Source organism: Panicum hallii, chromosome 9 (assembly GCF_002211085.1).
Source record: "Panicum hallii strain FIL2 chromosome 9, PHallii_v3.1, whole genome shotgun sequence".
Taxonomy (NCBI): domain Eukaryota; kingdom Viridiplantae; phylum Streptophyta; class Magnoliopsida; order Poales; family Poaceae; genus Panicum; species Panicum hallii.
The window spans coordinates 63453847-63468270 of NC_038050.1; the positions used below are offsets into that span (position 1 = coordinate 63453847).

General features: G+C 47.8%; 3 protein-coding genes across 3 annotated transcripts; all 3 read right to left on the reverse strand.

Moving 5' to 3' along the window:
• Positions 1-2183: 2183 nt before the first annotated feature.
• On the reverse strand, positions 2184-5333 carry LOC112878085 (probable steroid-binding protein 3). The gene is made up of 2 exons (XM_025942487.1): positions 4816-5333; positions 2184-2745 (listed from the first exon to the last, which is right to left on the reverse strand). Exons 1-2 carry the CDS (start codon positions 5172-5174, stop codon positions 2523-2525), a joined length of 582 nt encoding a protein of 193 aa, XP_025798272.1. The 5' UTR covers positions 5175-5333; the 3' UTR covers positions 2184-2522.
• A 321-nt stretch (positions 5334-5654) lies between these two features.
• Positions 5655-8548, reverse strand: LOC112873746 (guanylate kinase 2, chloroplastic/mitochondrial). The gene is made up of 4 exons (XM_025936793.1): positions 8253-8548; positions 8031-8162; positions 7742-7933; positions 5655-6342 (listed from the first exon to the last, which is right to left on the reverse strand). Exons 1-4 carry the CDS (start codon positions 8454-8456, stop codon positions 6004-6006), a joined length of 867 nt encoding a protein of 288 aa, XP_025792578.1. The 5' UTR covers positions 8457-8548; the 3' UTR covers positions 5655-6003.
• Positions 8549-9055: 507 nt separating this feature from the next.
• On the reverse strand, positions 9056-14066 carry LOC112873824 (probable inactive receptor kinase At5g10020). The gene is made up of 3 exons (XM_025936897.1): positions 12531-14066; positions 10068-11699; positions 9056-9979 (listed from the first exon to the last, which is right to left on the reverse strand). The coding sequence occupies exons 1-3, from the start codon at positions 13450-13452 to the stop codon at positions 9390-9392; spliced, it is 3144 nt and encodes a 1047-aa protein (XP_025792682.1). The 5' UTR covers positions 13453-14066; the 3' UTR covers positions 9056-9389.
• Between the last annotated feature and the right edge of the window lie 358 nt (positions 14067-14424).

Consider the following 14424-nt stretch of genomic DNA (forward strand, 5'->3'; position numbering starts at 1 on the left):
GCCGAATAATGCGGTAGCTCGGCGCGTGAGTTGTACACCATATGCACGCCCCGCCCCGCTACTACTGACTCTCTCTCGTATGATTGGTAGGAGAACTGAACCAGAACCATCATGCAGTCTAGCATTATACTCCAACACTAGTTGCTCTGTATCATGATGTGTCTACAGGGGCCTCCATGATTAGCCAAGCATGAACTGTCCGTACTCGTGCTAACACCAGCCAATCCAACAGTGCCTGGCTTTTTCTATCCAATGATTTCTTTTTCTTTTCTAATAGAAATTCCATGCATGGGTCTCATCTCTGAACTCTGATGATGCCATGTCTGCCAACGAGGCGCGGTGCCGGTCTCCCGAAGCCAGCGGCGGCAGGGAAGGCGCCGAGATGGGCTCCTCGCACCTAGAGACCCAGCGAAAAGGCGCCTGTCGACGGGGAATCCAAGCCAATCAGGGCCTCTCCTCTCCTGTAGCGTAGTCGCACGATGGGTCTCATTGATGGAGCTGGAGCTGCAGCATTGTTCTTGTGTTTTAAGAATGTATTTTTCCCGATTTCTCGAGAACGTGGAATGTGTTTTCAATTCGGGGTTCGGGAGCCGGCCGGCCGGCCGGCGTTGCTTTCGTCCGCCGCTGGCAGTGGGCAGCCGCCGCCCGCCGCACTGTGGGAGCGGGCTTGCTCCCTCCCCCTGATAGGATTCGGGGTATGGGGGGTGGCGTTTCGTGGGCTCTCCGGAGCGCGCTTTTGATGCATTATGTCGAAAACCACCGCTCGTGCAATCAGCCCGTCCGTGCATGATAGCGAGCATGGAAGCTCATCTGCTAATATTGGCGAGAAATGACAATGAGGATCTCCCCTAAATGATGAGCTATAGAATACTACTAGTACCGGATAAACTTTGCTCTTATTTTTCTTTTAGCAATTGACAGCCATTGAAAGACACCTTCATCAATAAAAGGATAAGAACAGCAGCATTCTGTAGCACCGACGGAGGGAGAGCTAGATAGGGACCCAATTTGACAGGTGAAACTACAGCTCTTTCCTCTTCTCTGTGAATCGTCGTACGGTGCACCGCGGCGATAACAGGGAGGCATGGACCAAGGACTCGTGTAAAACGACAGGATTTTTCTAGTCTAGGAGAAATCCGGAGGAAGGGAAACGCAGCGTCCGTTTCCGATGACCCAACGTACTACTCATCTACGACGTCGGAGTCGGAACCATACCGCCGCCCGATCCTGATACCCCGGACGGGACGCCATGTAGGGCAGAGGCATTGATGTGAGCCTTCCGGCGCCTGCCACGATATTTTGTAGCAACAGTGAGAGCTGAAAACCCTGGGCCCTGGCCCCCGATCCTGAATACTCGACGCGCTCCGTTCGATCTACCAGACGAGATCCTACCCAAGCTGCTGGAGCAGGAAGGTTAGGTTTTCGAGACGATTCACCGGAGGAGAGATCACGGCCCGGTAGGTCGGCCACCAACAAAAGGCACGGGCTCGCCGGCGTAAATTTCCGGGTCGGGCACGGGTAGGCTTAGGCTGGTCCTCCCAGACCAAGTCCTCTCTGTTTCGCGGGGCAGAAACAGGGGGAGGAGAGGACAGTGGACGACGGGTGGTTGAGCGAGGCGGTGGTGGCGCCCGCCCACGCAGCGTGGATTGCGATGGCGAGGGGGTGCTCCTGCTCCTGCTCCAGATCGGGCCGCCACATGACGCGACTCGGCCACGGATATGGATAGCGCTGCTGCGTGGTGCCCCTCGGCCTCAACCTCTCAAGGGCCGTGGCACGTACGTGCCGAGGGAAGGCAGCGAGGGGGGGGGCCGTGCTCTGCTCCCCGGGACACGCCATGTGAGCGGACGTGCGCTCCCCTGCCCCGGGGCCTGCCTCTTGCTCCGCCCCGCCCCCGGATAGCCGAGAGGAGGAGAGGAGACAATCATTGTAAGCCACGGCGGGGGCCGGCCGGCGAGACACGTCCGGCGCCCCGGCCCCGCGTCGTGTCGGTCATCCCCCATGCGTATGCGTTTGCAAGGCTCAAGATTGCAAGACGATCAAAAGAAACGAACGAACGAACTCGCTGCTGCCACAGAATAAAAGGGCCAGCTCAAGCAATCAAACGTAGACGCATCATTTCTGGAAAGCGAAGAATCTGATAAAAGAACGGACATGATGCAGATGCTGTTCTCCGACAGGGCAGAAAAAGTAATCGGGCTATGCTGTGGGTTGGCGAATTATGGTGCTTTAGCTGACAGCAGGATCGTTGTTACACGAGCAACAAAGCCAGAAATCATGACAGAAATCACGCACCGATATACACATGGGATGTTCCCTCAAAGCCTCCACAGTTATTCTGCCACTCGAAACCTCCCCTAATCCACTAGGCACCAAAATAAAAGCGGGCAGGGCAGGTACATTAGTCACACGTACATACAACACACGATGACGCGAGCAGCGCCACCTGCTAGTGAGCGCATCAGATCTACCGCCTGGGATCCAGTGAGAAGAAAATCAGGGGATGAAGCAAACCGACGATGGAGTTAGGCGTCACTGCCTGCTGCGTCTTGACGGGCAAGGTGACCCACCCTCGGGTACCTCTCCTTGAATTTTTCCTCCCAGTCTTGCAACACCTCCAGCTCATCGGGGCTTAGGCCGTCCAAATCCCCGGTGAGGTCATTAGGGTCAAATGACATCAATGCCAGGGCCCGGGTTGCATCCCTCCCGGCAAACAAGGAGTATGGTCCCTGAGGGCCATAAAAGAGCCTGAGAGGAAAATATCCGGGAACACAATCATGAGCAGGCAATAAACCAAATTATATGTCCACATTTACACGGGCAATATCTTATTTGCAACAGAGGCCTACTGCTCAAGGGCATACCCGCATAACAGAATCTCATACAAGGCGAACGTTCTGTTTATGAATAATGTTATGGATAAACAGATCTTGTTTCAAATGTCATGTGGGACTAGGATGCATGTTCTACATTGCATAAGCATTCGCAGTAGTCAGCCACTAGTCACAAACATACAATACATTGCACAAGTACCGAGTTCACATCTAAAAATTAGAATCCAGACAGGCACACATTGTGGAAGATTATTTGAAGGCCAGACCTATATACCTAATTCTTTGGCAGTATGTGGAGCAAAGGAACATCCAAATAGAAAACTACAGTGTGAGTTCAAGAATCTAGACAGTCTCAACAAATAAGAATATGCTTGTTGCCTGTTGAAACAGCAGACTAGGAGGATGAACAACAGTTAAACAAAGCAAAGTATTAAGACTAGCCGACAATAGCAATAGACACCACTGATTGCAGACTGCAGGATAAACAATACTGACCAAACTACAGAAGAGTATAATTTCACAAACTATATACTATTTCCCAGACAAGTGTGGAGCTAACAAAGGAGGGATGGAGACATGGTAGATAAACTATGATCACTTATATAACATTCAAATGCCTAGCTAAAGAAACAAGGTGCAGAAAGCAATCAGAAAAATTAATAGTAGCCCTGAAAGTTTGCAACTTGCTAGAAACCACAAGATAAAGGAAAAAGAAACAGTAAAGCTAATTAGGTGCAGCAAGAGATTATTGAAATGAATACAGAGTTAGCAAATACGGTACATATCAAATATTGAAATATGGCAGTGTTTATATACAAACCAAGGAGAGATGGACATGATTTATTATGATCACTTAGCAAATAAATGACTAGCTAAAGAACAAAGGTGCATAAAGCAAACAGCAATAACAATATTGGCACTGCAACCAGAATATAAAGAAAAAAAAGGAAACAGCTTGATTAGGAACACAAAGAGATCCTAGAAAAGGATAGAGCGTTGGGAAATTCAGTACATATTAAGTATGATAGTGTTTCGAATAATCAGTTTCAATTGGAAGTATTCAATACATTTATTTAAATAAGGAGTTTAGCTTCACAGGTCCAAAAAAAGTAGTCCAACTAGATAATGTAAAACTCAGCCTAGGGGAAGACCTCCACACAAGGTACTAGCAGTAGAAGAATTCTCTCGCTGCAGCACCGAGAAAAGACCCTGAAGGCTCCCTGTGCGGCCAAGGACTCTCATGGGGAGTCAAACTCAGGCCACTGGGGTGCTACTAAGGCACTACAACCACTAGGCCGCAAGCCTACAGCCCGTTAGCTCTACTAGATTAAGCTTAACACTTAGGTTTCATTTTGACTGTTTTGGTTTCTTTACATGATGTCAGACAAGGATCTGTCATCACTCTCATCGTATACATAATAAACTGAACTTTACATTAGATGAATGCTATAAATATTTATACACTGCGAGCATGATGATAAAGGAATCCAGCATATGTTATAGACTTATAGGCCAGTCCATAACAAAACATGAAACATCTAGATGCTGGTGCATATGAACGTGTCATTCCATAATGAAAAATGAGCAGCAATGCTGGCCACTGACTATAGTACCCGTGCCTGGATTGCTGCCTGCCAAACTATTTGAACATGTGCCCAGGCACACAATTACTTTTAAACCATAACTCCCAGGCCTTAGTGCCCCAACAGGTTTCTGAATGAAATGAACAATCCACAGTTCCACACCACCAGTTTGGCAAATTTGAACCTACTTACTGCACGCAATGGCTGGAAACTAGTTATTGCCACTCCAACATAAGATCAGCTCTTGCCACTCAATGATTTGGTCGTGGAACTATGCAGTATTTCTCTTAACGGTTTCAGCTCGATGTGGTTTACAAAGTAGCAAAATCAGTTGAATGGGCAGCATATCAGTCCGCATCTTGACGAAATCAGAGGGAAGCGGAATCGAGTGCGATCCTCACCTCCCGCGCGAGACGTCGTAGACCTGGCCGCGGATGGCGATGAGGATCTGCTTGGCGGGGTCCTTGCCGTCGTACGCCCTGAGCTGCTCGAGCGTGACCTCGCCGACCTCCACGGGGTCCGGAAACACGAAGGGCATCGGCGCCTCCTCCTCCTCCTCCTGCTCCTTCTCCTTCCTCTCCTCCTCCCGCTGCTGCTCGGGCTGCTTGGGAGGCGACGCGGGGGAGGGGGCGGCGGGGGCGACGAAGAGGGAGGAGACGAGGAGGTAGGTCGCGAGCATGAGGGCGAGGATGGTGGCGGCGGCCCCCGGCGTGAGGCCCGTGTAGGCCTGCAGGGCCTCCGCGATCCCCTGCGCCACCATTAGGGTTCGCCGCGAGCGCGAGGCCTGCTGGGTTTTGGGACTTGGGAGGAGGAGAAGGCGGGGTAGGTGCTGCCGGTGCCGGACGTTGTTGACTCGGTGAATTCGCTCGCTGGGGATGGAAGGGAAGTGAAAGGAAAGGTTTGGCTGCGTTGGTCTGGGACGGGCAGGCAGCGACAGCGAGTGGCAGCGCAAAAGTCCCCGCACGCGGCAGGCGGCGAAAAAGTGGGCACGCTGCGCTGCGCGTAAGGCCGCCGCAACCGGCCCGGGCCTGGGTGGTTGGGTCAGATTGGCCCACCGTCGCCGTAGCATACGGCCCTCCTTCCACAAGCTTGCTGGGCCTGTTATATCAGGAAAAGGCCACAGCCCACAAGAACAAAGTAAATTTTATTTTGAAGCCAAATTGGCAATTTTGCTATAGTGGGCACCCAATAGTGCATGCCCAAGCAGCCCAGCAAACACTAGTCAGTATGAAAAAAGAAAGAGAAAACATCATTTAAGATTTCATCCGAAGCTAGTTTGTTACAGCCCTTTAGATGCCCTCCGTTAGAACTAGGAACCAAAGTAAACAAACAATAGAGAGACAAATAACGAAAAAGTAAAACAGAATATACATCCCGGAAAGTATCTCAAGGGAGACTGCTTAAGGTAACATGTTATATTCCTGTGACTCAGCAATCCATTGAACTTTCTGACTACTGAAACCTGAACTTAGTCAAATTGTTGTAACGAATTTCCTTCACACTTCAGCAAACTTGGACAGATTAAGTCGTACAGATAATATCCCTTCAAACAGAGGAATATATTAGGCATAGGTCACATGAGCTTTAGCTTAGATATTAACAGGCCGCTTGTGAATTTTAGCCTTCTCAGCATCAATGATAGACTCCACTTGTTTAACAGCCTCCTCAAGCTTCCCTTCAGCATTTACAACCACGTAGTCAAAATTCTGCATGCGTCTCACCTCCTCCCTGGCTGTTGCAATTCTGACAAGAAGCATATCTGATGTTTCTGTTTTACGGTGGATTAGCCTTTTAACAAGTGCCTCTTCACTCTCTGCAACTAAAAATATGAAGATGGCAGATTCACCGAGTATTTCTCTCAAAGTTGCTGCTCCTTGAATGTCCACTCTCAAGACAATGTCACAGCCTTTAGCCATGTAGTCGCGAATCTGGATGCCAAAAAGTAATATGTATTAGGAGTTTCAAGTTTGTGTAGATAGACCATTCCTTCAGACCTGTATAGTATTTTCCTCAAAAATACCAAGACACAATTGCTTAGGTTGTACTATGTGGATAGATCATCCATTCAGTACATTCTGCTCAGAAATGATTTTCTTAGGTACAGACTACAGTGAATGAATGTCAACAGATGCTTACAGATTCTTTCAATCAACCATAACTGGCATTGAAAAAAAAAACACATACTGTAGATTGATGGCATGCTGGAGACAGTGAAACGTGAAAGACAGAATTTGCAGAAATAAACTAAAGCAACAATCTGTTAGATAATGGACTTTGAACCTCCTATCAAGCATCACAGAGGAGGTTCAAGCAACCACTTTACAAAGACAAACAAAATTGACAGAAATGAAAAATAGAACTTATCTCTCGACTAAGGCAATCGTTATTCACAAACCCTCAGCTGTTACAGTTACAAGGAAGGTGGCATGCCCAAATCATCGTTTGGTAATGTTTTTCAAAAAATTTCAAAGCATAGCTGTGAACCATAGCTCAAATTTACTTGATAGGTGTAGCAAATATGATAACTATCATTTGCAAACATATATACTATTGCAATCTTGTGAACTACAGTATGAGCTACCCCTGCTTAGCAAATAAAGTGGAGTGAGCCCTGTTCTTTGCTTTCAGAGGGCAAAGCTGGGGTAAGACAAGGAGCTGAACCTACACAGCTCACAGATTTCCTGTGACTAACCATCAGACCAACCTAGTAAGACACCGATTAGATAATTTAACAAGTTGAAAAGTGACTAAAAGATTTATTAGCCACAGCATTCCACACAAATATTATAATACATTTCTGGAAGTTAAAGGAAGCAGATATTTGCAACTAAATTTTTGTGTGTTATGAGTGCTATGAGTTCCATTTCTAGGTATTAGGTCAACAGTGCAACTCTGTTGCATCTGTGTTTTGGTAAAACAAAAGGGGAATACCCGTAGGATAGTTTCTCAAGTCCAACCGGCAATTGCCATCTTCCTGAATTTGGATATATTGAACTTTTGTACTGTGCATTCAAGGTTCTATGTTTTATTTATTTATTTTCGTTACTTGAATCCAACGAATTCGACAAAAAATTTAGCTTCACCACTGATACCCTTACCTCTTGTTCTAGAGGTACAACATGATTTTCAGCAATGATAGGATATCCAGTAACTCATTGCATAAACATAACAGCATAAGTGCATAAGCAAACCGTTGTCGGTGTACAATGGCAGTAGTTAATCATTAGGTATTCCTTGCCCTAAGTCTTAACTTATCTAACATGGCCATGTACACAAATTTTGAAGGCAAAACAACAATTCTGGTGTAGAATAAACAGGACATCATACCTGTTGCTTGGGGATCCCTTTGTACTCCCCGTAAACAAGAGCATACTCAAGCAACTCATCCCTCTCAATCATCGTTAGGAACTCCTCCTTAGTGATGAAGTAATAGTCTTTCCCGTCAACTTCACCTGGCCGCTTCGCCCTGCTTGTCGCGGTCACGACGAAATGCATCCCTTCCCTCTCCTCTTGGAGCCTCTGGAGAGCAAATGAACCCGGCATTGTAAAGCCAAAGCACGAAACCAAACATGAATCAACACTGCAACAAAGGCAGGGAACGGTTGCAGGGTAGCACCTTAATGACAGCGTCCTTGCCGACGCCGCTGGGCCCGCTGATGACGAGGATCATCGGCTGCGGCGGTGGCGCCAGCGGCTCGGAGCTGAACGTGGTGCCCAGCGCCGCCTCCAGACCCCGGAACAGCTGATCCTGCAGTGGCGCAGCAAACGAACACCTCAGGACGCGCTAGGCGATGGAGATAGGAGCAGAAAAGCACAGCGCAAGGGTGTTATCCGGGACCTTCTCGGCGGCGGGGTGAAGCGGCGGCAGCGGAGGGGGGCGGGATGCGTGCTGCCACCCAGCGGAGGAGGAGGACATGAGGCGGCGGGGCGGTGGGCGGGACGCCGGAGGAGTGGCAGGGGCGGCGCGCGGCGGGAGGGGCCGGCCCCGGACGAGGGAGGGGGCGCGGGCGAGGGCGCAGGAGAACCTGCGGGAGAGAAGCATCGAGAAGGTTCTGAAACGAGCGGAGGAGTGGGATGGTGGAGGGGAGCGGTGGGTGCGGGGATTGGAGATTTGGAATAGGAAAGGATGGCCGATGGCAGAGGGGTTTGAGAGGTTTTTGAGGGCTGCTCTGCCGTGAGAACGGCGTGTTCTAGCCTATCAACGCGTGCCAGAGCTCTCCCACCGGCTAATTAAAATTAATATAAAAATAAAATTTATAGTTAATGATTATAATTATCTATCACACGGCCTCTTTCATCTATTAAATATTTTAATATATACTTTAAAATACATATTTATCATTATCTAGTTGTGATAGATTTCATTTTGCATTACACTTAAAACAAATTATATTAATGATCTTAATGACCTATTAATTATTGTGCAGCTTTGACATGCAGAACTGCGCATTACACGGCATACAAATCTCTTTGTTGGAGCACAAGAAAAGAACTGACAACGCATTTATATACGTCCCTCTAGCTGTTGACAAAGCATAAGTTCTTGCAACAAAGTTCCTCTTGATGCATTGCTTATTTGTGAAGCAAGAATTGCTTCGCATGTCTGCCGGAATCAACTACACGGCCAAAGACTCGTGGTTGTCAGAACCAACATTATACTGTCACAAAAGTTGCTGGCTAATCTGTTACAAGTGCTGCAGCAGTAAAATCGAACGACAAATCACTACATCTTTGTTTATTTTCCTTTCTGATGTCTGAAATCACAGTGCACAAACTTATTCTCACAATCATCTACTGCTAAAAATTGTGGACTAACTAAAAACGAATGAACTATTCCCAGGAAGAGCAACCCAACCAACGAATGATCAAGGAGACTACACACCACCACCACAAAATCCTAGCAATCGTTAGTATACCCTCTCTGAGTTTCCACAAGCTGATGTAAGTACGAGATGTACACTACCAAGAACTCCGATCACGACGACAGGGACGAGAGGTCGTCGAACACCGTCCGGATCTCCGGCCTCTCTGACGCAGACCGGATACACCGGATCGCGATGCGCAGCATGCCATCAAGCGCCTTCGGCGCGCCGTCTGAGCTCCCAGCTTCCGCAATGTGCCGGTCGTAGCACTCCGAGACACGCTCCTCCAGTGCTAGCATCCTCACCCAGTCCGTCAGATCAACCACGCCGTCGTTCACACAGACGATCTCACCAGCAATCCTCCCTGTCAGCAGCTCGAGCAGAATGACACCAATAGCGTACACATCACTCTTCAGAGATGGGCATGGCTTGCTGGTGCTTGAAAACTCAGGTGGGGAATATCCTAGGGCACCGGCGTTTAGGACCTGCTCGGCCATGCCAGTTGGAGTCATCAGCCTGTGAAGGCTGTAGTCAGTTACCATAGCAGATAGAGTGGAGTTCTGAATCAGGACATTTGACGACTTAATGTTGCCGTGTGGGATAACACGCTCATTGTGCAGGTAATCTAGACAACGGGCAATGTCGGTTGCAATGTTCAGCCGCTGGCCTACTGACAAAGGTGGGAGATTCCGCTCTTCAAATTCTGGAGAAATCAAAATATTCATCAGTAAATGTTCAGATAGGCCACTGAAAGAATTTGATGAGAGCAAGGAGTGAAGAAACCATCTTACCAGACAAGTAGGTAGATAGAGATGTGGCATCTACATAATCCGATATGATGATCCTCTCGTGCTCTTTAGGGCCCCAGTAATAGCCTCGCAGGGGAACAAGATTGGGATGTTTGACACTACCAAGCTTTTTTATTTCACGGGAAAATTCTTTCTTACTCTTAGCAAAGCCTTCCTTCAGCCACTTCACTGTCAGCATGTACCCATTATCAAGTATAGCCTTGTAGGATGTCCCATGGCAGCTCCTGCCAATTATCTCAGCAGGGGCACGAGAGAGCTCCTCTGCTGTGAAAACAACTGAATTGTCAAAGAGATGTAAATCCCCAACCAATTTATCAGGAGAGTGCACTCTAAGGATAGAGTGATGATGTTGGGTTCGCGGATCAGGAGGCGATGATGACAAAGAAGGCATCGATGATGTGGTGCTGTCTTTATGGGCCGAGCTACTAGCAATTGGCTCATTGAAATAAGCAACATCAATTGGCACATCTTGGGATTCATGCTGTCTTTCCTTACCAGGCAATGAAACAGCTCCAGACTCTGCAGTAGGCGACGATGCTAATGATACATCATGCATTTCAGTTGTTGAAGTTTCTGCACTTCTCTGAGCACTCTGACCTTGAGTTACAGGCTGTTTACCTTGGCCAGTACCCTTTTCGCTACTCTTCCAGCTATTGATTTTCCAATGAACAAGCAAAAGCACAATAATCCCAGTAACAAATACGACAACACATACAATCAATGCATATAGAATTCCCCGCTTCATGCCATGTCTTCCCTCATCTGATTTGCCAGAGCCATTTGGTGATTCAGAGAGAGGAAGAACAAGTAACTCATTCCCTGGATGGAAAGATGAATCTGGGAATTTAAGCAAATTGCTCGGAACAGAGCCAGACAGGTTATTGTAGGAGACATTAAACTGGACAAGTTCATCAGGGAGGCCATCAGGTATGCTACCATCGAAATGGTTGCTTGATAAGTCAATGTATAGCAAATTCTTAAGCTTGGTGATTGCTCTTGGGATTTGGCCAGTAAAGTTGTTTTGATGAAGGTTCAGCAATGTCAATGCACTTAAATCACCAATGCCCATTGGCAGTGAGCCGTTCAAAGAATTGTTTGAAAGATCAACAAACGAGAGGTTTGAAGTTTGCACAGGGAGAACAGACAGATCTCTAGAAGTCGAGTTCTTGCCATCAGGATTCGGGAGGGGAAGATTCCCTCCAAAGCCGTTGCCTGAAAGATTTAGAAAGGTCAGCTTAACCGCTGTAAACAGATTTCCAGGCAAAGGTCCATGTAGCTGATTGAGACTGAAGTCAATGGAAATCAACTCTGGATAGGTTCCAAGGACAAATGGCAGTTCTCCTGCTAGCAAGTTGTTTGAAATCCTCAATGACGTCAGCCTCAAAAACTGGGTTGTCTCATTTGGCCAGTTTCCTATTAATCTATTTGAGCTCAGATCAATCGTCTGGAGATAATTTCCCCATGTTCGGGCGACCGATAAGTTCCCAGACAGCATGTTTCCACTCAGATCAACGACTGAACAGCTTCCAAATGTGATCGGTAAAGTTCCCTCAAGGCTATTGCATGACAAGTTCAGGTACTTCAAATTCATCGATGTTACACGTTTAATTGGACCTGTGTAAGAGAAAAAGGGATAGAGAAACCACAGGCAATCAGTATCATGATTGCTAAAATGCTATACATTATATAGAAATAGAATGGTTTAAAACATGGTATGCATGGCGGAGGCGAAGTGTATATACGAGAATATTTCAGGGATTTGCTTCAATTCTCGTTTAAAATGAAAAGGTTTACGAATCTTACGAACATTGAATCTCTTCTTGAAACTTCAAAAGATAGTTCCCAAAGAATGTAATGAACAAGCTACCAAAGATAAAACATTGTTAAGAACTTAAATTTCATATCACCATTTTCCTTATTGATTTAGTGCAACACATCTTGGAAACGACCAAACTTGATCAGCAAATATTATTCCCCTTGCTCGCTGTTGTTGATCCAAAGAGTAATATTAAAAAATTGAGACAACTAGCATAATATCGCTTTAGCTGTGCACATTTACAGCCACAAAATTGAGCAAACAGTGATAAGAAATGTATTTTTGGAATACAAGGGTGGTTAATATTTAATATAACAATAGCCAGTAGATTAGACTTAGAATTTTTTGTATTAGGTGTTTCAGCTGATCCACACCATTTGTAAGCTTTAAAATCGTATGCATGGTCAACTCGCAAAAAAGGCCACGCACATTGAATATGGAAAAAAATGATGGCTGCGCAACGAAATGAACCCCATTGTTTTAATAATGCACGCTTTTTCCATGTGTCTCCTTAAAATATGTTGGTTCAAGCATTAGGAATATGTTGTGGAGAAAGATGCATGCCTAATAATGAGATGAATGCAATATTTAAGATAAGCATGAGACTGAGAGTGGGAAAATTATCTGACCTGTAAGTTGGTTACAGCTAAGATCAAGTTCAGTCAGCACCATAGAGGTCTCCCGAAAGAGTGCTTCAGGGATGGAGCCAGAAAAATTATTGTTCTGCAGACGCAGCACCTTGAGGGAGATGACAAAGTTAAACTGCGGGATATTGCCACTCAGCATATTGAAACTTGCATCAAACACCTCGAGGCTGTCCAACAAAGGCATCGGATCACTGTCAAATAATGTCCCTGACAGCACATTGTGGCTAATATTCAAGTACTGAAGTGTGCTAGCCATAGATGAATTGTCAGATATCGATGTCAAGGATCCTGAGAACTGGTTGCAGCTCAAATCAACATGGACTGGGCTCTGCAGCTGCACAAAGATGTCGTCCAATTTGCCGGTGAAGCCATTGCCACGAAGGTCCAAATACTTCAATTTCCTCAAGTTCCGGAAACCCATTGGCAGCGCACCATGAAAACCATTGGAAGAGAGGTTGAGATACCCCAAACCAGCCAGCTTAGTCAGTTCAGAGGGGATTGGACCTGAGAACCTGTTGCTCGACAGATCCAGCAGCTGCAGCGACGCCATCGCCCCCAGCTCACGCGGCAAGAACCCTTCCAGCTTGTTGTTTGACAGGGACAAGTTCCGGAGCATCGGCATCCTCGCAAGTGCCGACAAGCTAGCATTCCCAACGAGCCCAATGCCGTCAAGCGCAATAGAAAGAATCTGGCCGCCGCTGCACTGCACGCCGTGCCAGTCGACTGGGCAGCCGTCAGCGTCCAGCGCGCTCGTGGGGTTCCAGGTGGTGGCCTCACGGCGGGACGGGTCTTGCCGGATGCCTCTGCCGAATTCCAGCAGTGCCTCCGTGTCTGAACGAGCAGCCCAAGCCACGGCAACTGGACACACGGCCCAGATCGAGAGGCACAGGAAAATGAGCCTCATTGCAAGACCCTTCTTTGCAACCAGGCAATTGCACCAATGTTCATGCAAATGAGATAAAATTTTCGGAACACTGAGCTTGAGATGAAGCAGGTAGGGTAGGGTTTAAGCCCCTTGGAACCGAGAGAAGGGATTACGGATGCAAGCGAGGATGCCGGCACGAGAAGAGAGCAATCAGGAAGAAAGGTGTCAAGGACCGAGACATCAAGAAACGGGCACCGCTGCAAATGTGTACAGCGCAAGCTGGAATTTTGTTATCCAGGAAAGGAAATGGCGCCGCGCTAGTAGCCTCATCCAAGGATTACTAACCAACAACACAAGATGGGCCTTGACGGATCTCCACCCCCTCTGCGCCGACAGAGGAGCGGCGGCCGGCGGGTGGAGGATCCGGCAGGGAGGATGAATGAGGGACCGCGCGCTCGGCGGCGAGGCGCTGGAGCTTCCTCTGCGTCAGTGGTGGAGCAAATGCGCTAAATGGAGGTGAGAGCGGAATGCAGGCTGCTGCTCCATTTGGGCGTACGACGAGGAGCAGCAGCAATGGCGTGGCGTGTGTGGAGAGGGTGGGTGGGAGACTGAAGAGTGTGGATGGAGTAGCGGGACTAGCGCCAGTGCCGCGAGACCACCACACTGCTGGCACTGTCCGGGTGGAATGCAGAGAGAGGAAGAGTGGGAGGGGGGAGGAAGAGGGAGGGGGTGAGGTGGAGGTCGAGGTAGAGGTAGAGGTACAGAGAGAGGGACGGAGGAGCAGCAGCTGGAAAGGCTCCGGTGACCGCATTCCTTTTACTACACCTGAATACCTGATTCGAGGCGTTTCACTGGCACTGTCAACCCAAAAGCGCGGCCGTGCAGAAAAGAAAAGAAGAAGAAAGGGGGCTGCGAATTCCTTTTGGGAGATCAGAGATCCGAAATTAAAAACGAGGCCGCGTGGCTTTACTCCACAAAGGTACCTTTTGTACACGAGCGTACCCTTATCCG

Excerpts from the sequence above, each read along its gene's own strand:
- LOC112873824 (XM_025936897.1), bottom strand. The coding sequence starts at position 13,452 with ATGAGGCTCATTTTCCTGTGCCTCTCGATCTGGGCCGTGTGTCCAGTT. Across the intron at positions 11,700-12,530 it reads TAGCTGTAACCAACTTACAG|GTCCAATTAAACGTGTAACA; the intron begins GTCAGATAATTT and ends TCTCTTACACAG. Across the intron at positions 9,980-10,067 it reads TCTATCTACCTACTTGTCTG|AATTTGAAGAGCGGAATCTC; the intron begins GTAAGATGGTTT and ends TGATTTCTCCAG.
- LOC112873746 (XM_025936793.1), bottom strand. The coding sequence starts at position 8,456 with ATGCTTCTCTCCCGCAGGTTCTCCTGCGCCCTCGCCCGCGCCCCCTCC. Across the intron at positions 8,163-8,252 it reads TTCACCCCGCCGCCGAGAAG|GATCAGCTGTTCCGGGGTCT; the intron begins GTCCCGGATAAC and ends GCGCCACTGCAG. Across the intron at positions 6,343-7,741 it reads AAGGGATCCCCAAGCAACAG|ATTCGCGACTACATGGCTAA; the intron begins GTATGATGTCCT and ends TTTGGCATCCAG.
- LOC112878085 (XM_025942487.1), bottom strand. The coding sequence starts at position 5,174 with ATGGTGGCGCAGGGGATCGCGGAGGCCCTGCAGGCCTACACGGGCCTC. Across the intron at positions 2,746-4,815 it reads TACGACGTCTCGCGCGGGAG|GCTCTTTTATGGCCCTCAGG; the intron begins GTGAGGATCGCA and ends TTTTCCTCTCAG.